The following is a 27,145-nucleotide window of genomic DNA, read 5'->3' as shown; positions in this document are numbered from 1 at the left end:
TTCTGACCTCGCCATAGTTACAGAATAATTCTTAAGGCTACTGGGAAATTGCTACCAAGAGGATGGAATCTCACCGATTTATGGTTTAACACTTACTGACTTATACGCAGCAGCAATATACAAATACAGTTATTGTATAAAGCACAGAATGGAATTGGATATGGTTCTTCAGTGGCTTCCAAGCTAAACAGATGAAGGTATTATTTCTTTGCCCCTTGAATGAGGTTTCTACTTATCTCAGAATCTAGGTTGCCCTTGGCTATTTTTTTTTTTTTTTTTTTTTTGAGGCCAAGGGGATAGTTTATTCATTGTTGTGTATTTAGCTAATGTGTTTTAGTCTAGGTTAAGCAACGCCCACCCTCTGTAGGTTGCTGCGGTTCTTTTCTGCGGTGGCTGCTCCTGCCATTACATTTAGAATTGCTTTTCACCAAGTTAGGGAAATCTGTCCTGAATCAGGATCATGGGTGTCTTAGTAAATAGAGTGTGTGTTACTTGAAATTCCGCCTGACTTAGAATGGCCGTTTGTCTCCTCCAACCAGGGGGCTCTATCTAGGACCTCTCGGCTGAAGGAAGGGAAGACCAGTTTTCTCTGTCTGTCTGCACCTCCCCGTCCAGCCTCGCAGCCTCCCTCCTTTCATGAAGCTGTGCCAGGAATGGATTTCAGAGGAAGATAAGGCTAGGGGATCAGGCTGGGTTGGCTGTTCGTAGGTATTTTGGGAGGTTCAACATGTAGAATTCCTGCACTGGACAATTTCTTTTTTCTTTTTCTTTTGATATAATTTCAGATGTACAAGAAAGTTATAATAATAGGACAAAGAATTCTAACATACCTTTCCTCCAGAGCCCCCCACCCAAGTTAGCATTTTCTAAGTTCTGTTTGTATGTTTGTATTTATGCAGGTCTGTACAGACGCACACTCTCACACGTTTTTTACTAAGCAGTTTGAAAATCAAGACATCATGCCCCTTCACCTCTAAATGTATCAGTGTCTATGTCTTAAAAACAAAGATATTCTCTTATATAACCATACTGCAGTTATCAAAATTAGGAAATGAACATTCATCTACTACTATTACCCAATCTACAGATCTTTATCAGATTTTGCAAGTTGTCCCAATTGTACCCTTTATAGGGAAAGAGAATCCAGATTCTTTGTTATGTTCTTTGGTCACATCTCTTTAGTCCCCTTTAATCTGTCTTTCTGTCTCCTGACTGACATTTCTGAAGAGCCTAGGACATGTTTTTTTCTATTTATTTTTACTTATTTATTTATGGCTGCGTTGGGTCTTTGGTGCTGCGTGCGGGCTTTCTCTACTTGTGGCGAGCGGGGGCTACTCCTCGTGCTTCTCATTGCGTTGACTTCCCATGTTGCAGAGCACGGGCTCTAGGCGCGCGGGCTTCAGTAGTTGTGGCACGCGGGCTCAGTAGGAGCCTAGGACATTTTGTAGACTGTCCCCAGTTTGGATTTGCCTGATGCTCCCTCCATGATTAGACTCAGGCTTTGCATTTTTGGCAGGCATGTCAGGGAAGGGATGTTGTGTTCTTCTCAGTGTATCCTCTCAGGAGGCACAGGATGGTTATTTGTCTCATTCCTGGTGATCCTAACTTTGATCACATGGTGAAGGAAGGTGATGTCTGCCAGGTTTCTCCACTGTAGAGTTACTGTTTCTTCTTCTGTAGTTAATAAGTGTCTTGTGGGGAGATACTTTGAGACTGTGTAAATATTCTGTAACTACTCAAACTTTCATCCACCAGTTTTAGTATCCATTGATTCTTTCCTGAATGGGTTATTATGATGATGGTTACCAAATGGTGTTTTTCTAAATCCGTAATTGCCTCTGCATATGTTAGTTGGATTTCCACCCTAAGCAAGAACTCTCCCTTCTCCCACTTTTTTTTTTTTTAATTTATAAAAGTATGGAATCATGGATTCTTATGTTATGTATTGGGTGACAGTTCTTTACTCGCATGTAACTTTCTTGCTCACATTGTCCCAGGTTCAGGCAGTGAGAGCCCCTGCAGCCTGCTCCTGGGTTCTTTGGTCACACTCTCTTCATTCTTAGAGCACTTCCTTATGTTCTGGCTCAGAAAGATGCCCCACGCTCATCCTGCGCTCTCCCTGCCCCAGCCCAAGAACCGGCCAGTTCTACAAGGAGACCTGGTTCCATTTAGAGGAGAATGGTTACACCACACATTTCTTCAACTAAGAGGAAAAGAAAGAATGTGTACAGGGATCATCTTTTTTTCTTCCCTCTCAAAGTGTTATCATTTCTCCTACTGTCTTAATTTTCCCCATGGTTTTTTTAAGCATCTATTACATCTTGGATGTGGACAGTACAGAGGTGAATGAGACATGGAACCTACTCTCAAGCTGCTTTCAGCCTAGTGGCAGAAATAGACCAGTCAACATATAATTACAGCAGTGCGATAACCCCAGAATTGCAATGTATCGCCATATGCAAAACACTATGGGATCACAGAGGAGGAGGTTAAAGCTGATAAAGCTGACTGAGCAACCCGATGGATCACTAGGAATGAATAGAATCTTCGCATTTCAAAGGACCCCAGAGGCTGCCTGATGGAACCTCCGGCCATGGCAAGATGTCTTTTTTCTCCATTCATGAAACCAGAGTCAGCATTCCATTTGGGAGCTTTGATAATCTAGAGAAAGATTTTCATTTATATTGAGTTGAACTCTAATTTTTTATAAATTCCCCCTCATTACTCCTAGTTAAACCCTGAAGCTAAGTAGAAGACGCGGAACTAATCCTCAGTGTACGTGGCAGGCAGGCCTTCGCGTGGCTGAGGATAGTTGTCTTGCCCTGCAGTGGGGACCCCTCTTTTCTTTGCTCTTGAGCTGATCGTGGTCAAGCCATTCATTTGTCAGTACCCCCCTTACGAGATTTCCCCGTGTGGCTCCATAACATTCTTCATGCAGGCAGAGAAAAGGATGGGGCTGTGATCCTGCTGAGTTTGAACAGGTAGAGACACCCCCTGTAGCCCAGAGGCCACATTTACGTCTTTGGTCACCATGTCAGCTTTGGGCTGCCACTGAATTTGTAGTGAAGTAACACCTCCAGGGTTTCTTTGCATGAACTACTGTTAATCCAAGTCTCTTCCGTTCTCTGTTGGTTTTACTGCTTGCCTGAACTGAAATACAAGGCTTCCTATTTATCCTTTCAAAATTTCATCTTGTTTGTTTCAGCCTGTTGTTCCAACTTATTGAGATTTTTTTTTTTTAAGTCCTGATTCCACTAATTAGCATATTAGTTAGTCCTCTCGACTTTATTTACTTTGCAAATTGGTGTATGTGCTTGGTCTTGTCTGCCCCTCAGGTTGTTGATTTAAGTGAAGGGAACCAGGGATAAGGCAGGAATTAAGGCATGTCCCCAGGCACACTGACCTTTGAGTGGGTACTGTATATCCTCCTCCCCCCCCCCCCCCCCCCCGCCACCCCATGCTGCATGGCATGCAACATCTTACCCCAACCAGGGATCGAACCTTGTGCCCCCTGTAGTGGGAGTGCAGAGTCTTAACCACTGGACTACCAGGGAATTCCCTGAGTGGGTACTTTAGGTAACGGCATCCTCCAGCTTTAAAATCAGGCAGACTTTATTATTTGAAAGACATTTTGCTACCCTAGATACAAAGAAATGATAAACTTTGGGATACGTTATTAAAATCAAAAAGTACCCTCTACTGCATTTCTCAGATCATTGAATCTAAGTGAAGCTGTTTTTCAGTTTATTTTATGTGGATTTTCTTACTGAACCTGCAGCTAATTGCTAATTCCTCAGGACCTTTTTCTCCCCAGATGCTATTCAGCAACTGTCGACTCTGTTCTAAAACTGTGAGGAACTTGCAGTATATAATCTGTAACGTATCCTTTTAAATCAAATATATATATTTATATTTACTTTATCCAAAATGATGATACACATCACTCCTTCCCCTTCTCTTGTTTTACATTACTTCTGAGTGCTTTTTCACATTTAACATTGTATTTATTTGTTTGCAGTCTTTTCCCCACAAGAATGTAAGCTGAGACCTGTCTATTGTTGATTCCCTAGCATCTGGCACATAATAGGTGTGCAGTAAATGTTGAGTTAATGAATGAATGAATGAATAAATACATTTCTAGATTTATAGTTTCTGGAATCTGCCTTTTTTTTTTCTTGAAAGAAGTCAGGATAATGGGCCTACCATACAGTTCTTTGCAACAGCAAAGAACTTTTATTCCCTTCTCTCCTCTATGAAGATATCCAAGTAAGAGAGTCCATTTTGAACTCTCCTCCCCCTCCACTCCCAAGCAAAAAAAAAATAAGGGCGTGTGTATGAACTGGCAGTGTTCCATTACATAGCAATCCTGATAGCCCATGATCTTAGAACAGTCCCTGGTACCTAAAGATTGAATGTGAATGTCAGATGTTCTGAAGTTCTTGAGAAACAGACACTAAAGAAAAACATAGTAGAGTGGCAAAGAACACAGACTCCACAGCCAGACTACGGTTTTGTCATTTAGGCTGCATAACTTGAGCAACCTCAGTTTTCCCTTCTTCAAAATGGGGATAAAAATAGCACCCATCTCACTCAGGACTTCTCTGGTGGTCCAGTGGTTAAGACTTCGCTTTCCAATGCAGGGGGTGCAGGTTCAATCCCTGGTCGGGGAGCTAAGATCCCACATGCCTCACAGCCAAAAAGCCAAAACGTAAAACAGAAGCAATATTGTAACAAATTCCATAAAGACTAACAATGGTCCACATCAAAAAAAAAAAAAAATTAAAAAAAAAATAGCACCCATCTCATGGAATGTTATGAGCATCGAGGTGGCATTGAACCCACAGGCCTTACCATGATGCCACACACAGGAAGCGATGACTTCCCTTAAGATGATTTTCATTTTAAAAAGCCTTGGGAAATAAAGGCGCAAAGGAGGAAATGAAGTAGCCCATAACCTCATCCCTTAGCAATTACCGTTGTAAAATTTTTTGATATAAATCTCATGTATTTCCATATGCAGACCTATATAGGCTTTGTTCACTCAGCATCCTGTGTGATCATTTTCCCATGCCCGTAACTAGTTTCTTTTAAAAATGCTATTTTTTAACATCCTATGGAACGCTATGCACTGTAATTTATTTAGAGAGTACCTTGTTTCCCCAGATTATTTCCATCTCTTTTTTTTTGTTATGAACATTGTGATGAATAATCTTATATCTCTATGCATATCTTGGATTGTTTCCTGGAATGGGGGAATTGCTGAGTCAAAGGGCATGTGCATTTTTGAGGCTTTTGATACCCACTGCCAAATCGCCTTCAGGAAGCCGGTGCTCGTCGAATCCCCCTCCAGCAGACCAGGGAGTCCCCGGGAGCCCTCCGGTTTACTTCTCTCTGGCGATGCTGCATGGCTTATTCACGAGGCGGGGGGGCAACAGTTTCTCGCTGTCTCTGCTCTTCTTTGTTTTCCTTTTCTTACCCTTTGTTTCCTTTCTTGGTTTTCTGCCAAACTGCCTCTTATGAAAGGACCGCCTAATTAACCCTGTGCTAATTAACAATTTAAAATTACACAGTGCGACTGTTCATGTTTAATTCTCCAGGAGCTGGCGCAGCAGTGGAGCCCCCTCCCCTTCCGAGTGACTGCACCTCCCACCCCGGCTTCCCTGTAACTGTTGCGTGGAGCCCAGTTCTGTCTCCTTAAGGGAATGGGATAAAGCTGTCACATCACATCTTCTCAGTTGAAAGAGGGAGATGGGGGGGTGGTGGCGCCCAGGATGACAGGGTGGAGTTTTATAATTTTAAACCATCTTTGAAAAATAAAGACCGATATTGGCAAAGATGCAGGGGCTTTACAGGTAGGTTCCAAGGAAGCTATAACTTGTGAGAGAAGACGTTAGAACTTTTCTGTGCAAGATGACTTCTCACACGGCAGAGGGAGGTGCCCAGCAGAGAGTGCGAGGCTAGATCCCTCCTGTCTCTTCCCTTTAACTCTCTGACTGGAGAGATGTGCTCAATTGAAATCTAACTGAATTCTTAAAACCACACACACACACAAAAACCCTTGCTGAGTACAACACTGGTGGTCATGAGTAGAGCACGTCTGTGTTTGAAGGGGATTTTGGGGTGTAAATGGCTGGAGGGAAGCAGGCTGCAGGAGGGGTTGCGGGTTTGTGGTGTGTGAGCTGGCCCTGGCAGTACTGGAGGATGAGGAGGGGTGCAGAGCCGCGGGTATGGGGGCTGTGAGAGCACGGGGACCCGCTGGATTCCCAGGCTGCCCTCCGTAACTGAAGATCATTGATTTTACGGGAAACCGTGTTTACAGACAGAGTGCCGATCGACCTGCTGAGTTGACTTCTGCCTCCTTAAGTAAGAACTATCTTTTTCTTATTGACTGGCTGATAAACAGAGTGAAAGGAACTGCCGGCCGGGTAGGAGAGTGGTAGAGGGCCTGAGGTCCTGGAGCTGAAGGATGGGGCAGGGCTAAGAGATTTCTTCATCTCTGTGCTCTGGTCCCCTCTTGGCCACCCGCATCCCTGCGCTTCCCAGGGACTGGTGGGCGGGCCCAAGACTGACCCTGCCTGGTTACCTAGCAGTGCAGGTCCCAGGCATGGAGGAGCTGGTGGTCTGGTGAAGATGTTGTAAAATAGAGCGTGTCTCACTCAAGCTTTAATAATGCACATCCCCTGGGCATTTGTATTAAAAATGCAGATTCTGATCTGAGAGTCTGCGTTTCTCACAGGCTCACTGGTGTGCTCACTGGCCCTGGACCACACGTGACTTAGCAGAGTTGTAAGAGCTTCTGATTGCCCTGGCCAGCAAGCATTGAAAGGAAGCCCAGAACTGGTGCCTGAGGTCCAGAGTGGGATCCTTCTTTCCCACCAGCATCTCATTGGGCTGTCGCCCCTGCGAATGAGTGGTCCCCTCGCATGGGGCTAGCGTCACCGTGACGGGCGCATCTGTCTTTGCCTATAAGGTCATCTTTTCTTGACACCTTTTGCTGAGGAATAGAAAACAAAGTTAGGTGAGTTTTTAGAAGTCCCAGTCCCTTAGCTGGATGATTTGTGGAGGAGGAAGAAGAAGAGAGCAGAGCAAGAAAAGCCCACCAATTAATTGGTAAATGCTTGCAGGTTTCTTTGCCCAGTCCAGGCTGGAGAGGAGATTGGCTTTGCTGTCGATACATAAGTCCCTGGCGAAGCATCAAAGCTGTTCTCCTTTATCAGTCGTGGCCTCCCCTTCCCGCATGTTCCTGTAACTTACCAAGCATTTATGACATTGATTTTACAATCGGGCTGTTAACCCTCCCGCCCCTTCAGGCCTGCCAACCTTTTTGGCCTGAGCTGTCAATCAGATGTCATCCAGCCAATTATGTGTGTCCTTAGGAAGAGCCACCCTGGATTCTCACCTGTATCCCAGCTGAGCCTTGCGAGGAAGTCTCATTGCATTTGCTGTTTGGTTTGGTGAGGTTATCTTTGTTTAAAGTCAATATGTCTTTTCTAAGGCACACGGAACCTTGTTGTAATGGAGTTTGAGGTTATATGCTGAGAGGTGGTGTGTGTGTGTGTGTGTGTGTGTTTTAAACAAAACGTGACCTGTTCTTCCAAAAAGTTGTTTCTCCTGAGACTTCTGGTAAACCTGCCTCCCCCGTCTTTTCCCGAGGGGGAGCTATTGGCTCACTGTGCAGGCGAGAATCAAGCAATGAAAAACGAGTGGGAAGATGGGGGTTGGTGGGGAGGGAGACCAAACCCAGCCAAAACCTTCATCCACTGTGTGTGAATGAGATGGTGAGTGGAGAAGCAGCCAAGTGTTCTCCTGGAAGGAGGTGTGGCGGGAGGGTGGCCTGGGATTTACAGCGAATGTTCAGGGCCGTGCGAGGCGCTGAGTTGCCTGCTGGAGTGGGGCCGGACGGAAGAAATACTCCTGTGATGTTGTTGCCACAGGAGCAGAGCGGTGGCGGGTGATCTGATGTCTCCCTCCCCAGGGACGCAAGGTCTCAGAGGGCAAATTCAGCTTAGTGGCACTTTGGAGTCGGAAACGGAAAAGCCCCAGGGCTGAAGGACAGCTGCTTTGGGTAGCGACTAATAACTAAGAGGCAGGTGTGGAGCGGGGGCTGGCGGAGCCCAGCTGCCATCTCGGCTCGCCGCGAAGATCCTTGACAGCAGAAACCACCCAGCCAGTGGTGAACAGACAGGCTCACCCAGACAGGGCGAGATCCTCTCTGCTGGCGGGGAGTCGGCCCGTTGAGAGTCTGGGCGGTTCTTCTTAGAAACATCAAGCTCACGTTTTGCGCTTACATATTTTGAGTCGGAAACCAGCTGAGTCACAAGCAAGGGTGTTCTGTGGGTTGTAGGGAGGGGGTGGGAATTGGGAGATCCGCCTTCCTCAGCGCCCGGATGGCATTGGCCTCGTTTTTAGATTTAGGCCCTCAGTTTTACTGCTTGTAAAACGGGACAATGTCTCCCAGACTCGGAGAGGATGAATGCAGCCGTGGGCCCTTTTGGGGGCTTCGCAGAGCTCGTCCAGGCCTGCACGCTTGCCCTTGAGCCCCGTAGTCCTCAACGCTTTTCCGTGAGCTTGTCAAACTAGAAATCTGGTCAGTAAGAGCAACGGCACAGCTTCGCCTCTAAATCAAATGGCGTATCCCCTCCCAGGTTCATGATCCTTCCTCGAGGGCTGCGAAGTCTTCCTCCTCCTGTCTGTCTGTCCCCGGCGTCCCCCGGGCCCCCAGACAGTGCGGGCAGCCGGGGTGGCTTTGTGCTGCGATCTATGTGCGGCGGGGCCGCTGTTCTGCGTCCTCGGCGGGGCCTGGCGAGTTGATGCGGTCCTCCTCCTCCCCCGTGGCTCATCGCCCGGCCCCGGCTCTGACGCTGTGCTTGCAAAGAACACAGATTCGAACCCGTCTCCAGGGGTAGAGCTGCCGACAGTCTGAAGACAAAGAGGGGTTCTCCTGATGCCCCTTTCCCCGCACCTCCACCCCCGCTCCTGCCACGCACCCCGGCCGTGACACCCAGGGGCGCCGCCCACCCCCCTGCGCCTCGACGGGGTGGGGCGACGGCCGGGGTCCCCACTGCCCTGCGGTCTCTGTTGTGGGTGTGGACAGAAGCCTGTTAGAGCGCTCTGTGTGGGACCTTAGCCTCGGCCCTCCTAACCTCTTTCCTTTCTCTCTCTCTTCCCCCTCTCTCCCTCCTCTCCCCCTTGCCTCCGCCCTTCAGGTCCGATCCGTACTGGGTGCAATGAAAGCTCCACGCAGGCCTTACCATGGAAGGCTGTGACTCGCCTGTCGTCTCGGGGAAGGACAATGGGGGCGGTATCCCTCAGCACCAGCAATGGACTGAACCCAACAGCGCCCACCTCCCCGACAAACCCAGCAGCATGGAGCAGTCCGCAAGCGAGAGCCACGGGCCCCTGGACGGCCTGAGGGCCCCCTTCAATGAGCGCCTCGCGGAGGGCACCGTCCCGGCCGGCCCCGCGGCCGAGCCCGCCGGCAAGGAGGTCAGCTGCAACGAGTGCTCCGCCTCCTTCGCCAGCCTCCAGACCTACATGGAGCATTGCTGCCCCGGCGCGCGCCCCCCGCCGCCCCTGCGGGAGGAGAGCGGGGGCGGCAGCAGCGAGGAGGGCGACGAGGAGAGTGACGTGGAGAACCTGGCCGGGGAGATCGTGTACCAGCCGGACGGCTCGGCCTACATCGTCGAGAGCCTGAGCCAGCTGACCCCGGGCGGGGGCGGGGGCGGGGGCGGGGGCGGCAGCGGGCCCCTCCCGTCGCTCTTCCTGAACTCTCTCCCCGCCTCGGCGGGCAAGCAGGGGGACCCTTCCTGCGCTGCGCCCGTCTACCCACAGATCATCAACACTTTCCACATAGCCTCATCCTTCGGGAAATGGTTTGAGGGCCCAGACCAGGCTTTCCCGAATACCTCAGCCCTGACGGGGCTCAGCCCCGTCCTGCACAGCTTCCGCGTATTTGACGTGCGACACAAAAGCAACAAGGATTACCTGAACAGTGACGGCTCTGCCAAAAGCTCCTGCGTATCCAAAGATGTTCCCAACAATGTGGACCTGTCCAGATTTGATGGCTTCGTGCTCTACGGCAAGAGGAAGCCCATCCTGATGTGTTTCTTGTGCAAACTCTCCTTCGGGTACGTCCGTTCGTTTGTGACCCATGCGGTGCACGACCATCGAATGACCCTGAGTGAAGACGAGCGGAAACTTCTTAGCAATAAGAACATCTCCGCTATCATCCAAGGGATCGGCAAAGACAAGGAACCCCTTGTAAGTTTTCTGGAACCAAAAAACAAAAACTTTCAACTCCCTTTAGTTTCCACCGCTAACCTCATAGGCCCCGGACACAGTTTTTATGGTAAATTTAGTGGCATTCGAATGGAAGGGGAGGAGGCTCTCCCAGCCGGCCCTGCCGCCGGCCCCGAGCAGCCCCAGGCTGGTATCTTGACCCCCAGCACCCTCTTGAACCTTGGCGGGCTCACCAGCTCAGTCCTGAAGACCCCCATTACCTCAGTCCCCCTGGGGCCTCTGGCCTCCAGTCCTACCAAATCCTCAGAGGGCAAGGACTCTGGGGCAGCAGAAGGAGAGAAGCAAGAAGTGGGCGATGTGGATTGCTTCTCCGAGAAAGCAGAGCCGGCCGAGGAGGAGGCCGAGGAGGAGGAGGACGAGGAGGAGGAGGAGGAGGAGGAGGTGGAGGAGGAGGAGGACGAGGAGGAGGAGGAGGACGAGGAGGAGGAGGAGGACGAGGGCTGCAAAGGACTCTTTCCAAGCGAGTTGGACGACGAGCTGGAGGACAGGCCCCCCGAGGAGTCTGGGGCCGCAGCAGGTAGTAGCAGCAAAAAGGACCTTGCTCTCTCAAACCAAAGCATTTCTAACTCCCCCTTAATGCCTAATGTGCTCCAGACCCTGTCGAGGGGCGCAGCTTCTACTAGTTCTAATTCCGCTTCTTCCTTTGTTGTCTTTGATGGTGCGAACAGGAGGAATCGTTTAAGCTTTAACAGTGAGGGCGTCAGGGCCAACGTGGCAGAGGGCGGCAGGAGGCTGGACTTTGCTGATGAAAGTGCCAATAAAGACAATGCCACAGCACCAGAACCAAATGAAAGCACAGAGGGGGACGATGGGGGCTTCGTCCCCCATCACCAGCATGCTGGCTCCCTCTGCGAGCTTGGGGTGGGGGAGTGCCCCTCGGGGAGTGGCGTGGAGTGCCCCAAATGCGACACGGTCCTGGGCTCCTCCCGCTCGCTGGGCGGCCACATGACTATGATGCATTCTCGCAACTCGTGCAAGACACTCAAGTGCCCCAAGTGCAACTGGCACTACAAGTACCAGCAGACGCTGGAGGCGCACATGAAGGAGAAGCACCCGGAGCCGGGGGGCTCCTGCGTCTACTGCAAGAGCGGGCAGCCCCACCCTCGGCTGGCCCGAGGCGAGAGCTACACGTGTGGTTACAAGCCTTTCCGCTGTGAGGTGTGTAACTACTCCACAACTACCAAAGGCAACCTCAGCATTCATATGCAGTCCGACAAGCATCTCAACAACATGCAGAACCTGCAGAACGGAGGGGGCGAGCAGGTCTTCAGCCACACGGCTGGGGCGGCGGCGGCGGCCGCGGCGGCGGCGGCTGCGGCCAGTATCGGCAGCTCCTGTGGGGCCCCCTCGCCCACCAAACCAAAAACCAAACCCACCTGGCGGTGCGAGGTGTGCGATTACGAGACCAACGTGGCCAGGAACCTCCGCATCCACATGACGAGCGAGAAGCACATGCACAACATGCTGCTGCTGCAGCAGAACATGACCCAGATCCAACATAACCGCCACCTGGGCCTCGGCAGCCTGCCCTCGCCCGCGGAGGCCGAGCTCTACCAGTACTACCTGGCCCAGAACGTGAACCTGCCCAACCTGAAGGTGGACAGCGCGGCCCCAGACGCCCAGTTCGTGATGGGCGGATTCCAGCTGGACCCTGCCGGGCCCGTGGCCGCCATGACGCCCGCTCTAGGTGAGGCTGACTCCGTGTGTGTCTGTTCTGAGGATGGGAGTTAAACCGGGGGAAGCTGAGAGCGGGCCGAGATCGTGTTGACTTGGTGGATTCTGTCGAGTCCTGTGGATTTGGGGGATCTTTATTTCCTTGAGAGTTGTTTTGTGCTCGACTTGAGCGTCCAGCCCTCACGTCTTTTTCTCAAGAATCCCTTGAACTCTGTGTGAGCCTGTGGAAGGTGACTTGCGTTCAGCAGAGACGTGATTGCACTCCGGCTCCGTGGGCCGGGATTAAAATACAAGTGTTTCCTCTAGTTTTTGGCTTCGGGTCAACTTTCCCTTCTGTTCCCATTCCCCCTTTCTCTGTCCCTTTCTCGATTTGAAAAATTGCCACAATTCCCCTAAACTTTGGGGTTCCATTAAATATTTATTGAAATGTACAGGAAACGGTAGCTGGAGTTTTAAATAGGGACAGTCATCTCCGGAAGAGGAACGGGAAACCGTAGTGTGTCTTATTTAAATAAGCCAAGGCTGCTTCTGAGCTGACTGGGAGCCACCCAGATACGTTTCTGAAAGCTCTCCAGTGTTTTCACCAGGACCTTGATGAAAGAGACGGGTTCTTTCTCTTTCTTACTTTGCATGAGTTGCCAGTGATCAGTATAGTTGGGAATTAGATGACCCTGGGGCACCGTGAGGAGTGGTGTGATAGATGAGAGATGACTAAATTCTAAAATTGTAAATTAAAGAAAGCCCAGTTTTAATATCAGATCCCGGTTAACGGAGCCTTTGTTGCCGTGGAGAACATGGCTCCATGTTAGAAGACGTGGGTTGGCTGTTTTACCATTGGCTTAATAGAGCTAGAGCGGGACCAAGAGGATAGGATTTGAATGCCAAAAGCCATGACTCTTTTTTTGTTTAATTTTTAAAAAAGTATTTGATTGGAGTATAGTTGATTTACAGTGTTGTGTTAGTTTCAGGTGTACAGCAAAGTGAATCAGTTATACATATACATATGTTCACTCTTTTTTTTTTTTTTTGAAGATTCTTCTCCCATTGACAGAGTATTGAGTAGAGTTCCCTGTGCTATATACTAGGTCTTTATTAGTTATCTATTTTATATATAGTAGTGTGTATATGTCAATCCCAGTCTCCCAATTTATCCCTTCCCACCCCCCACACCCCCTGGTAACCGTAAGTTTGTTGTCTACATCCGTGACTCTACTTCTGTTTTGTAAATAAGTTCATTTGTACCTTTTTCTTAGATTCCACATATAGGCGATACCATATGATATTTGTCTTTCTGTGTCTGACTTACTTCACTCAGTATGACCGTCTCTAGGTCCATCCATGTTGCTGCAGAAGCCATGACTCTTTATGTACAAAGAATCATGACCATTTCTGGGGGAGAGCTTCTGTAGCAAGAAAATGTACAAACCAGTTTCGTGAGGACCAGTGTGATGGTTGGGCCCCTCCTGCCCCAACTACGCGTGCCTCGGACACACACTGCCTGGTCTTCATTCCCTGATCCCGCTAACCTCCTGAGACCAGCAGTGATGTCCTGAATGAAACAGGATACCCTTCCTGACATGGGAGTGAGTTGTTCTCGGCAACAAAGCGTGAGCAAGTGCCTTTATCCTAGGATGGCTTAGGTTCATGCCAGAGGGCTAAACCTCCCCAGTAGGCACGTCTTTATTCGTGTGGTGTTGCAGTGCTAATTGCTGCTGATGAGTTATATTTCACAGCATTTAATTTGTTGTTCCTACCATGCATTTAAATTTGAATCCTTGCTACTTTAATCTTGTTTTCTGTTTTGGAACATTGACCTGTTGATCTTTTCTTACCAAACAATTTGAAGATGTTTTACCCACTGGATAATCATGGATGCATAGGGATCAGTCATCTTGTTCGTCCCCAGAGTGAACCACAGGGGATGCACCCCTGGGAGTGGCATCAGTACTCGAAGACTTTTCACTTTTTAAAGCCTATGGGAATTGGGGTTTTCTCGTCTGGAGATTTAAAATCTTGGGGAGGCGGATCTTGGAGTAAATCAAAGATAATGTAAGTGGAATGAAGACACAGAAAATGGATGGGTTCATACTGGGTCACAATGAAGACTTTTTAATTACCTTGAAAACCAGTAATTCTGACTAAGGCTTGCATTGAGTGGTAGAGAAATAGTTTGCTTTTAACACCTGCTGTCTGTGAGTCTGCGGGGCATCATGCGTTCCGGGCAGATGGCAGATGCACGTACAGAGAGGATCCAGACTTCATTTCTTAAAGAGAATAGAGTGATAGAGCGCTTCCTTCTGAAGACCTTATCCAGGTAGCCAAGGAGGGCCCTGAATTCCCAGTGTCGCTGCTTGTCAGCCGATGTGAGTCTCTGGAGACCTCCTGTGCCTGCCTTAAGCCACAAGAGCCATCGAGGTGGAGTGAGGGCGACAAATACTTTATGCCGGAAGCCGGCGTGTCCACTTGGACCCACAATTTAAGTCGCACGACCTCTGTAGAAGCCAACGTATGCAAATGAAAAGAGCGTAACTTTCAGTTCTGTCTGCAGCTCAACTGATTCTTCCTCAGGCCGTTTATGAGAAGGCTGTGGGCGTTATTAGGTATTACTGGGCTCTACAGGGGGAAGGTAGTGTGTGTGAACTACACCCTTGCTTACACAGTTCATGTTCTCATACTGCCTTTGACAGAAACTTCTCCTTCCTGTTATCAAACAGATGCTGATCCTGGGGATGCTTTCTTCCCAGAGGCCTTCAGGGAAAAGTTCGGCACCCTTGGTCTGGTCTGGTTGAATTTGCCTCCATTTGTAGACCAGATATTAGGCTTGAGGCCAGACGAACATCCTTCCAGACATTCCTTTGGACTACAGTTGAGCACAGCGCCGAAAAATGGGTAGCTTGCCAAGGCGTCTACGTGTTTCCCGAGCAGCCAGCCAGCCACAGGACACCTACATGAGCTTTAAGAGCTCCTCTGATTCTGCTTTTGATTGTAGAAGGTGTCTTTTAATCCCTCTGCCTCTCTGAGGGTGTGCTCATGGGCGGGACTCAGGTACCAGGGTGTCAGCTTCCAGCCTTAAAGTCAGGTGTGTGGGGAGATGGGGCCCACTCCTCTCCAAGACCATCTGTCCGGCATGATTCAAGAGTGGGCACCCGCTAAGTTCTCAATGTGGACGCTCTCCTCCCGCCTGCCTGTGAATTGGGTGAGGTTCCTCTATTTCTTGGGGGCTGAATTAGTTCCTTGCAGCCCTATGGATTTGTAGGATTCCAAGCCCTAGGGGTGTTTCTCCAGGGTATAGTTCTCAAGGGAGTTTTGGCTTGCCTGTCGCCCACATTTCACTGCTTCTCTGCTTCTGTCTTTGATTTGCATTTCATGTTAAGAGCTTGGGATGGCAATAGGGACCTATTTCCTCTGCGTGTTCCGAGGACTTCTCATTTTCACTCAGGCATCCAGCAAGTGACAGCTGAATTTCTCTTTAGAGCAATATTGATGTGCTGAGGTTAAATTTAAAAAGTGAAAAAGATCTGATGTTTCAGGTGGTCGGCATCAGAAACAAATATGTGTTTGCTCCTTGTCTTACCCTCCGGGCAGTTTCTGCTTTCACTGAACACCGCATATGTTTCGTGGATGCTGCCTGGCCTTCGTCCCCATCAAGGGATGGAGCTTTTAGGCTTTTTTCCCCTATCTCTTTTTCTCTCTTGTCCTAAAAAGAATGTCACAGTTATGGCTCCTCTCACCAGGGGAGATGGCAAGAGAGAAGACAAGCAGAAAGCTTCCCCAGTCTTCTGACATGCGTGCGCAAAAGACTCCTGTGTCTTGCTAGACTGTCCACAGGCTTCAAATGGAGCCACTCTGCTCAGTCAAGCCTGTACTGAGCTGCTCGCTCCAAGTGCCTTGTGTAGCATAAATAAGAAAACCTTTTTTTTTTTTTTTTTTTTTTAAATAATAACGTCTTTTCCTTGATTAGCCACTAACTTGGATTCTAATCAGTCATTAAAAAAAAAAAAAATAACCTCAGCCCAACCACATGTAAAAGGTCAAGTTTAAATATCAGTTGGGGAGTGACAGGGGCAGACGTAATAGCTCAAGCGTGCGTATGTTTAGGGGAGAGGCAAAAAACAGAAGCCGAAGCTCAGCATTCTGCTTGACTGTTCGCTTCTAGGTAATGGAGGGAAGGCTGCTCTTTCCAGGCCTTTCCCGTGCTATAACTAAGAGCTCAAAGTATTAATTTACCGCCGGTGAATGAGAGCCGGTCCCTGGTTTACGCAGGGCAGTGATGGACTGAGAAAGAGCAGGGGTGGAGAGGGAGGAGCTGAGCTTTCTCAGACCCTTTTTTTCAGGGCTGTGAGCTGACCTTTGCCTTTCACTGTCCATCTTAATCCAACTTCCCAAACCTGTAACATTTTGGCTGCTTTTTACCTTGTCTGGCACATCAGACGTTTGAGCCTCTGAGCAGGGGCCTATGTACCCTCTAGAGGTTCAGCAAGGAGAAGACTAGACCCTCGTCCTAAAGAGGCTACACCCTGATGGGGACACCGGCCAGCATGAGGCTCTGTATGTGTCTGAAATATGCCAAAGGAGAATGTGACATGTCCCATAGTAGACCTACATTCCACGCAGTGTAGGGGGCTCATGGAGGGGAAATGATCGTACTCTTGGGGAGGTGTGGGAGGAGCCAGTGCCACTGACAGGCAGGTAGGCTGTTGACCAGTGGGGTGTGATGAGGAATAGGGAGATCATTCCCGAAATCTCAGATTTAGAGCTGTGCTGTCCAATACAGTAGCCACTAACCTAAATGTAAATGAATTAAAAATAAATAAAACTAAAAATTCAGTTCTTCAGTTATACCTTAGCCATATTTCAGTTGTCCAGTAGCCACACGTGACTAGTGATTTCCACACTGGACAGTGCAGATACAAAATGTTTCCATCTTCGCAGGAAGTTCCTGTTAGATAGCACCGCTTGAGGTAAATTCTGGGCCCGCTTCTGATTCACCATGAAGGCGTGGTGTCTTCAACGTTTCAGGGACTGGAGTTTCAGATTCTATTATGTCCTGTGAATGATGCTTTTGTTTCTGTCTTTTCTTGGGTCTGAGCGAGGAGCTGAATTGAAATATTCAAGAGATTAAGTGGTTCCTGCGTTCTTCTAGGCGTTCTTTTCCAAAAGAAGAAACAAACAAACAAACATACAGCCTTCCACACGTTTCAGAATGTCCGTAGGAAAGATGCGAACACATCAAGTTGATTTTTGTTGCAGTTTTTCCCAGTTAGTAGCACCTTGCAGTGCTTGAAATGGGATCTCTTTTCTGCTGGAACCTGGGTTGAGGGTGGGGGAGGGCCGGTGGTGCCTCAGTTAGGGCTGCCGCTGTGAGCCTGGCCTCTGATTCTCTGCCCCTCTCCTTCCCTGCAGTGGGCGGTGAGATCCCCCTAGACATGCGGCTCGGGGGCGGGCAGCTGGTGTCAGAGGAGCTGATGAACCTGGGCGAGAGCTTCATCCAGACCAACGACCCGTCGCTGAAGCTCTTCCAGTGTGCCGTCTGCAACAAGTTCACCACGGACACCCTGGACCTGCTGGGGCTGCACATGAACGTGGAGCGCAGCCTCCCTGAGGACGAGTGGAAGGCCGTGCTGGGGGACTCGTACCAGTGCAAGCTCTGCCGCTACAACACGCAGCTCAAGGCCAACTTCCAGCTGCACTGCAAGACAGACAAGCACGTGCAGAAGTACCAGCTGGTGGCCCACATCAAGGAGGGCGGCAAAGCCAACGAGTGGCGGCTCAAGTGCGTGGCCACCGGCAACCCTGTCCACCTCAAGTGCAACGCCTGCGACTATTACACCAATAGCTTGGAGAAGCTGCGGCTGCACACGGTCAACTCCAGGCACGAGGCCAGCCTGAAGCTGTACAAGGTAAGGCCCAGGCTGTCTCTGGAAGGGAGTTCATTGGATCCCTGGGTGACGGGGAGGGCTGGGGGTGGACAGACACAGAGGGGCTGGTGGCTGGCTGGCACCCTGGCGTTGGGAGGGGAGCTGGCAACCTGGCGGTGGGCTTCAGCCGGGAACTGCAGGGTCTGTGTGTGGGGTGCCTCATTTGGGGGGCAGGTTGTGTTTCCAGCAGCCCGATACTGTACATTGTTTCCTTTACCCTCCCACTGTCTTTAGAACTGGCTTTCCTCCTACCTCACATTTGCCATTTCCCTAGTTCTGGCTTTGCCTTTGGTCTCCTGTGTTTCCCCTCTCTCCTGCAGGCTTTCTGTTCTCCTTTTCCATCTGGTTATTCCCCGTTTTTCAGTCTCTTCTCCCCGGATGCCCCCTGGGGTTCTTTGTTTATGTTTGTTCATTCATTCATTTATTCAACAGGCACACATTAAGCCCCAACCATGTACCAGGCCCTGTTCTGGGCCTACATCCATGCACAAGGTAGACAAAAAGTCCCTTTCCTCCTAGAGCTTCCATTCTTTTGGGGGGTGGAGGGATGGATGAGAAACACAATGGATAAATTAGATGGTAGGCTAGAAGGTAGTAAATGCTGTGGGGAAAAATAGGGTCAGGTGAGGGGCCCCTGTGTTCTTTTTCGCTCTGCTTCCCGTGTTCTATGCCTCCTTTCTCTTCCTCATGTTTAAATTTTCCTTCTTCTTGCCGGGCTTCTCCCATCGTCCTCCTCTTACTCTGTCCTCCCTGCTTCTCCTTCCTTCCCATCCCTCCTTCCTCACCCCATTCCTCCTTCCTCACCCCATCCCTCCTTCCTCACCCCTCCCTGCCCCCTTCATCCTTCCTCTCAGTCCGCAGACGGTAACAAGGAGGAGGTGCTCGGATACTGTAAATAGTCCTTTCACTGGCATGGCAGAATTGCTCCAGACGCTTCTATTGATTTTCACTGGACTTAAAGCCTCACCTTTTTCTCTAATCATCTCATAATGGCTTTAGTATGAACAATCAGGTACCAATCGCCATAAATCTGCCCAGCCTCCCTCTACGTCCCTTCCACACCCTCTCCCTCTCTTTCCATTTCCCTCCCTGTTATTGTCAGCCTCTCTTCTTTCCTTTCACAGCGTTTCCCACATCTCTGGGCCAGCGAGCGCCAGGTTTCCCCTCACCCTGAGCTCCCTTCATCCCCTTTCTGCTTATGGTGATTTTAAACGGAGACTCCAAATAAGGAAGACTCTCATCCTCTCCCCATATCGGCCTCTGCCGAGATTGAGACGTGTGATTCATTTTACCATTGCTCGTTCTCAGCTTGTCAAGAGACCTGTGTAACATGGATGAGAAACCATTTTAGGGAAAGGAGGAGAAAGCAGGCATGAGGTAGTGGGAATAGAATGTTCTGGAATTGACTGCTGACTCTGGCACGGATGGGCTCAAGCATTGTAGAGGGGAGGGTCTGGGCACCAAACAGTCACCCTCACCCCTTGTCCTCTGTGAGCAGGACCCTCCCTGGATGGCTTCACCGTGTGCCACCCTTGGAAGGAAAGGCTCCTTGCCATCAGTTTAAATCGGAGGTTTTCATTGGCCACAGGGTGGTGCCGGTGTGGTCACGAAAACCTGATGGAGAAACCGGTGGAAAAAAGAGTTTCTAAAGGACCCGACTGAGTGAAATTAGTACAGAGGACCCGGTGTGGCCCTGGAAGGCTGTATGCAGCTTTGATGGAGGTTGTTTAGAGGTGTCACGAAGCTGGCCTCTTCCATCTGAGGAAAAACATTGCCTTGTAGATTATAAAATGCGTGGGGTGGTGATTAACTCTTCATGCTATGGCCTCCAGTGAGAGTGGACCAGCCCTTGGATTCGCTTCTGAAGGGCCTGGAACCTGGAGGATTCGCTAAGTACATACCTTTTTGGTCCCCGGACCTCGTGCACTGGTCACACCTAGAGGGTCGGGCTGTGGTGGTTTCCAGGGCGGATGTGAGGGAAGCAGTTTGAGTGTTTCCGTTTGCGCTTTGCTGAACTAGCTCTGGATGCTCATCCCCTGCCTTAGTTTTCTCATTTTATGTATGTATATATATTTGTGTGTGTTTTTGAAGATGGAGGAAACTCCTGCTCCAAAAAGGCAGCATAGCAGAAGCGTAAGTATTGGGATGCAGGGTAGAATGTGGGAACCAACGCTTAGAAGGGGAGGTGCCCAGGCAGTGCGTTTGGCTGGCACATCTTAGGGGTGACCTCCACCCACATTCGGGGCAGAATCCCCTGTGTCAGGAGCCGAAGGTCGTCAGTCTGGTCTCATTGGGTAACGAGTGTCCCCGTGACTCCGCTGTGGGGGTGGGGAGTTCTCCCACCCGCTCCTGGATGTGACCCAGAAACTTCGCATCTCAGTGCCTGCCCCGGGCCTTTCTGTCGTACAGCGTGACTGAGATAAACTCCTCTTGTCCCCGAGGGGGGTCCCTCTCACAGGGTCTTGTGAGTCCTCGGATTTGGGGTGGGGCTTGGAGGTGTTTGAGAGTCAGTTTTTCTCTAGGCCCTGGTGTGGCCTGTGGTAAATGGAGATTGATTGCATGTTATTTTTCCTCTTGCTAATGTAATCCATTAGCCCAGCACATGCATAATCAGTTTAGAGCACAGTTAACTGGATATAATCGAGTTCTTTACTGTCTGCTAGAGAAACAGCTCCAGATGCTGCTGACCCGGGGAGGGCACCCGGCTTCTCACACACGGCCCTCTTCACTAACCCCTTCCCCAAGGCCTACCCTGACCCCCGGCCCGCTCCCACGCCACCCCACCCCATCTTGGTCCCCTGGCAAATTACTCATGATCGGTCGGCGAGATACCCACACTTGCTTTCTGTTGCATCTGCTCAAGTGGTCGTGATGCATCCGACTTCCTCGTCGGTCTCCCAACCTCTTTCCCCTCCTCTTCCTCTGGCATGCTGAAGGCGACAGAGCAGCGGTCTCGGGAGATGCAGGCAGAAGTGTAGCTTTCCGGTCTGTCCTTGGACACACTGGTCCAGAGTCATTTCTCTTGGTGTCATAAATCCTGGCATGTACGTTGCTGGATTAGGACTGATCTGTCTGAAAGCATGAGATAATTCCTAATCTGGACACGAGAGGGTTGGGCTAATCTGCAAAAAGGAGAAACTGGCGATACTCTCTCTCTCTTGCCTGGCTGGAATTGTCTAGTTTGGATTATTGTGTGAGAGCAATTTTTAAATCGAGATTAACGTTCATCGAATTCTTCCTCCCTGCCTCCTGGAAGTGAAGGGAAGTGGGGGTCAGCTGGGGAGCCCCAGGCATCAGATGGAAGCTGTTTCCTTTTCTCTTTGCTCCCAGGTTACTTTTCTGAAGTGCTCGTGATTAAATTCCTTGAGTCTTTTTTTTGGGTCTTAAATAGCGGTGGCTCTGGTCCAGCCCCCAGTGGTCGTATGTCCAGGCCCTCACAGCTGCCGTTATGGGCACTGTGATAGATTGACACAGAGATGCAGCGGGAAGGCCAGGGGCCCCAGTCAGGCTTAGAGGCTGAGCTCTTGGTTTTTTGCCTATAGTGATTCATCTGAGCCGGAATGGAAGTGTGTTGTGGGAAAGGTACTTGTCTCTCATTAGGGCTTGAGCTCCAGAACGGGAATTCCTCACCTTACTGCTTTCCCACATAGATGTTTCACTCTTCTCCTAGAGGACCTGCTCCCAGGCCCCTGTCTCCCACTCCTTCCCCCCACAGAGATGCGGGGTGTTCTTGCTTGTCTTAAATAGGGGGGCAGCAGGTGCTGATAGCGACTGCCCTCCACTCTCCTCCATGCTAGCGCAGATCCTGAGTCCAGTTTGTGGGTTCAGAGCTAGTGGGAGCTCTTCTGTGTTTATCTGGACTTGCCTGCTGTGTGGCTTCCCTGGTGAGCTCTCTGAAATTTGTAGTGTTTTCCGCTTGGGGGAGGAGGGTGCAGAAAGGGCAGTTGGAGATCAGTGCACACCTGCCAACTATTAGAATCTGTTTTTCACTTTGATGTTTTTCTTCACCTGAGAGTCATTGGGATGGAAATCCATCAACTTGAGCAGAGAGATTAAGACCCCACCAGAATCTATTACTCAAACAGTTCCCAGCTGAGTTTTCTTTGATTGGGCCCAGCCCAAACGTTTCATATTAATCTTAAATTATACACAAAGAAGGTTGTCTACCACAGGGTTGAGTCTGGGCCCCATGTGAGCTGCATCGGGCCAGCTAGGCAAACCGAGGGGGAGACGCCAGATCTATTCGGTTTCAAGTAGGAGGTAGAGTATGGCACCAACTGACTGAACAGTACTTACCCAAATTCTCCACATAGTGGGCTTTGATGCTTGCCATCCTATTGGGATTATTCGAGGTAGAATGAAGGAAGAAACCCTCTGTCAGACTCTGCATTACTTCAGAATCCATCTTCTCAGTTCTTTCCCTGACGGGGTTCACTCTCCCAGCAGGGCAGTAAATTCACCATAGGATGGATGGACAGATTGGAAGATGTACCAACAAGTCAGACGGAGGTTTGGTTTGCAATTTGCATTCTTCATGCTCCCTTATGGGTGCACGGGGTGGGGGTCTTAGGCACACATCGGCACGCTTCATGCCCACAGATGGTGACCGGCAGCCTTTGTCTTGCTTGGAAAGCAAAAAGCTGTCCTTCCTCCCTCCTCCCTCCTCGTCCTCTCCACCCTGGTGTGGCTTCATGTTTGAAGCCCTGGTACAGGTGCCATCTGGTTTCCTTTGTCACTCTGGAACCAGTTTCCTCAAACCTTGCTTTCTCATTAGGTCGACTATTTTTTTTAAGTGCATACTTATGCCTTCTTCTCTCCATACCTTGGTGCTTTCAACCAAAAATGAAAGGCAGGGAATGTTTTCCTGTGGTTGATGTAGAAGGTGTGAAGGGCCAGATGTTTTGGTAAATTGGAACACGTTTCGCCTTCATGCCTTCCATCTCCCGGAGCAGCTGGGGGTCTGAAGTTCATTTCCCTCACTTGATGGCTGGGCTCGCGGGATGGGGGGGCTTCTGGGGCTGGGCTGGGAGACTGCATGCACATGGGCCCCATGGTCACCACTGGAGAGCCCGGGGGGGCTCTGGCGGTGTTTCTGGCCACACGATAGCTTCAAGGGGACTCTAGGAAGGTTGAAAAATCAAATCTCTTTTGGAGGCAGGGCTCGTGTTGGGACAGATTTAATCCTTCACTGCTGTAGAAATTATGGCCAACATATGATATAGGAACGTGTGGCCAACGCATGGCCAGTGGGTGCAGTGTGAAAGATCGGCACCTCAGTGCAGTCCTGCCCTCCCTCCAAAACCATCCCACCCACCTTCATCTGAATCCCTCTAGTGGGTGCCATCTCATTCAACACATTCATTCAGCTGATTGGCTTTAAGCACAAGCTTTGCCTAGATCCCTCTGGTTACTGCGTTATACACACCTTCATGTCAAGGAGGTTGGGTCATTGTTACGTTTTGGCTCCACGCTTTAGATGCCAAATAATGGAATTGAAATCTTATTAGGTGTGCCCGTTTTTTTAAAAGTCCAGCAGTAAATATGCTACCTGTTGAAAAACCAGTTTCATAACCATTAACCATAACACTTTCCCCTTTTTTCCAGATGCTTTTAGTATTTTTATTTTCTCTCTTTTTTCCCCTGCATCCTTTTTGTGGATGGTAAAGAACTGATCAGACCCCTTTAGATTATTATTGTATTCTTAATTATTTCTTCAAGACTGGCATCCCGTGTTTACCTCAAGTGTAAGCTAATAATAAAATGTGGATTCCTTATTTTTATGGTAGAAATGATTAGTGTGAGTAATGTGTGTTCACTGTGGAAAATTTGAAAAATCCAGGGAAGTATAAGAGAAAATAATCATCAGCCTAAACCCCATCATATGACAACATATTTTTGTTTCTTTCTTTTTGCATATAACAAGATGCATAAGTCATCTTACAAAATTGGAATTATGCTGCATGTATACAGTATTATACCTCAGCCCTTATATCTTTAAGTATTTTTCAGTACTTTTTAAAATGGAAGTCCTTTTTCTACTCTCCGGCTCTGCTCTCCAGAAACAAATCACTGTTATTTAGATGATCTCCTTTTGGTTTTTTTTTTTCCTATGCTTATACTGATAGAAATGTGTGTGCCTGTGTGTACACATACATACTGTTCACTTAAGAGATCTTCATAGACACATGCTGTGCTTTCGGCTAGCTTTTCTCATATAACTGTTTATCCTGAAAATCATTTCAGGTTATTACATACTGATCTAGCTCACTCTTTTTAGTGGCTACATAGATTTCCATTTACTGACCAGGTCCTCACTGATGTACATTTATGTTACCTGCAGTTTTGATCTTACAGACAGTGAGGCGTAGGGAACAGCTGTGTTCATACGTCTCTCTACACTTGAGCTGTTCCAAGAAGTGGGCCTGCTGGGTTCCAGGGTGTCATGCCTGTAGATAGAGTACTTTCTAATGGCCCTTCAGAAAGAAGACCCTGTCAGAATATTATTCACATTGTTAAGAACATTTTAAATATTATTAAGTTTTAAGTATTTTAACTATTTTAAACATTTCAAGTTTTATTAAGAACATTTCATCCCCTCCCTATATTAGGTGATGCTCAAACCCCCGCATGGTGACCGACACTACGTTATTTTTTTTTGTTTTCATCAGATTGGCAAATTTGTTCCAATGTGGGTCTCTTTAATTGTTAGATAGGGTGAACGTTTTTTCGTGCATTTATTGGCTGTTTGAATTTTTTCCTTTTAATATTTTATTTATTTATTTATTTTTGGCTGCGTTGGGTCTTCGTTGCTGCCCGCGGGCTTTCTCTAGTTGAGGCGAGCGAGGGCTACTCTGCGTTGCGGTGCACGGGCTTCTCATTGCGGTGGCTTCTCTTGTTGTGAAGTACGGGCTCTAGGTGCGTGGGCTCAGTAGTTGTGGCTCGCGGGCTGTAGAGTGCAGGCACAGTAGTTGTGGTGCACGGGCTTAGTTGCTCCGCGGCATGGGGGATCTTCCTGGACCAGGGCTCGAACCCGTGTCCCCTGCCTTGGCAGGCGGATTCTTAACCACTGCGCCACCAGGGAAGCCCGTCCTGAATTTTTAAAGAATATTTATTTATTTTGCTGCGCCGGGTCTTAGTTGTGGCACGTGGGATCTTCGTTGCGGCATGCAGGATCTTTAGTTGCGGCACGTGGGATCTAGTTCCCTGACCAGGGATCTAACCTGGGCCCCTTGCATTGGGAGCGTGGAGTCTTAACTGCTGGACCACCAGCAAAGTCCCTTGGCTGTTTGAATTTCTTTAGTGGCTTTCCTTTTCATAGCCTTTGCCCTGTATTCATTCATTCATTCATTCATTCAGTTCATTCTTTCATTTTGGGGGTTTGGTCTTTTTTCTGATTGGTTTGCAAGAGCTCTTGGTTTATCAGGGCCAACGGTCCCTACTGTGCTGTGGATGCTGCAGAAATTTTTCCGAGTCTTTTACTCATCTTTCACTTAGCTTAATGATGTGCTTCAGCCTACAGAAACTTTTTTGTTTGTATGTTGTCCAATCTGCATCTCTGTTTCTTTATCCTTCTAACTCTTCTCTTTTTCCAGGGAGGCTCTCTCTCACTGCTAACGTTATAAAATAATAACAGTAATAGCTAGCTCCTATACGACACTTATCGCAAGCAGGTACTGTCATACCTGCTTTACAGGATTAATTGATTTACTCTTCTGTTAACCCAACTGTTTTCAAATGGGGGAACCCGAGGCAGAGGGCGTTACAAGTCACCAGCTAGTGAGTGTTGTTGGAGTGGGTCTTCAAACCCAGGCAGGTGGGCACCGCTTGATTGATAGTTTCTTCAATACTTTCTCCCCCTGTTTAAGACTTTAATTTATGAGGAATGTATTTTGTATATGGTACATTGTAGGACTCTGTTTTTGTGTGTTGTGTGATTCAGGACCATGTTTTCTTTCAAATTGGATGGTTGGTTGTCCAACAGATTCTTTTTTTTTTTTTTTTTAATTTTATTTATTTATTTATTTAGTTATTTATTTATGGCTGTGTTGGATCTCCGTTTCTGTGCGAGGGCTTTCCCCAGCTGCGGCAAGTGGGGGCCACTCCTCATCGCGGTGCGCGGGCCTCCCACCATCGCGGCCCCTCCTGTTGCGGAGCACAGACTCCAGATGCGCAGGCCCAGCAATTGTGGCTCATGGGCCCAGTCGCTCCGCGGCATGTGGGATCCTCCCAGACCTAGGGCTCGAACCCGTGTCCCCTGCACTGGCAGGCAGATTCTCAACCACTGCGCCACCAGGGAAGCCCCAACAGATTCTTAAATAGCCATTCTTTCCTTGCTGATGTGAAAAGCCCTGTGTATCATCCCCCGTCTGTAGATCTTACAGAGCACCTCCCGAATACTTCGCAGATTTGGGTCAGTCCATGCGTATTTCCGGAGTATTGCTTGTCGAAAGCACTGAGACACAAGAAGAGGGAACACACAGGTGGTTCTCTTTTCCAGGCATGTAAAGCCCTGTGGATGAGATTTCTTCCTCTCTCCTTTTCCTCTTCCTCTCTGGTGCATTCCCCAGGGTGAAATTTCTTGGATTAATTACCTTCATCTCAAATACACCGGGATGAGAGAGTCTCCAGGAGAAAAGGGGGCTTGAGAGAGGGACCAAATTTTTTATTGTTTCTTAATGGAGACTGTGTGTCTCACCTTCTTTTTCCTTTTCTTTTTTTTTTTTTTTATAAATAAGACAGGGAACAAATACTGAAAGTCTGAGAATTTCCCTTTTCTGAAGTTCTTACTCGGATAGCATGGGGATAGTGTGGCTGTGTCTGCTTATTTCCAGGAGCAGCTGTTTTCAGCTACTGGTGACAAGTCTCCTTTTGGATTCCAGGGAAGGTGTGCCGTGGCCCCGACTCAGGCTGAGGAGCGGGGTCGTCTAATTTCAGAAAATCCAGTAACTACCGCTTTGTCGAAATACTTGAAACCCTCCCACGTCTAGTCTCCCCCGCCCCACAAATCCTTGCGCTCAAAGCCCTAGGCCTTCTTGGGAAAGAAAAATCTCAAACTATCCATCCCCTCCAGCCCAGCCCCGTGGAGAGGAATAAGCCATACTACTTGTGGAGTTCTTTGCACGAATGCCACCTGCTGTCTTAGGGTGGTCTGTAACCCTAAGAATTTTGCTGCAAATATTCCATTGCCTCCACATTCCAGAATAATCCTGTGTGTTACAGTTGCCCCAGGTAAACCCCGTCTGGAGGAAAGTGGT

The 27,145-nt window shown here is 49.0% G+C and overlaps 1 protein-coding gene across 3 annotated transcripts in view; it reads left to right on the top strand.

Moving 5' to 3' along the window:
• ZFHX3 (zinc finger homeobox 3) overlaps positions 1 to 27,145 on the top strand; it is a 277,898-nt gene that overhangs the window by 102,653 nt on the left and 148,100 nt on the right. For 2 of the 3 annotated variants that reach the window (XM_068527603.1, XM_068527602.1), the window contains exons 2-3: positions 9,207 to 11,986; positions 17,377 to 17,873. In XM_068527603.1, coding sequence (XP_068383704.1) covers positions 9,253 to 11,986; positions 17,377 to 17,873 — 3,231 coding nt within the window. In that variant the 5' untranslated portion in view covers positions 9,207 to 9,252. Of the gene's footprint in view, positions 1 to 9,206; positions 11,987 to 17,376; positions 17,874 to 27,145 lie in introns of those variants that run through there. The other variant, XM_068527604.1, reaches the window with a different exon arrangement.

The sequence above is a fragment of the Eschrichtius robustus genome, chromosome 19, assembly GCF_028021215.1.
Source record: "Eschrichtius robustus isolate mEscRob2 chromosome 19, mEscRob2.pri, whole genome shotgun sequence".
In the NCBI taxonomy this organism is placed as follows: Eukaryota; Metazoa; Chordata; class Mammalia; order Artiodactyla; family Eschrichtiidae; genus Eschrichtius; species Eschrichtius robustus.
This window is presented reverse-complemented; position numbering and strand designations above follow the sequence as displayed.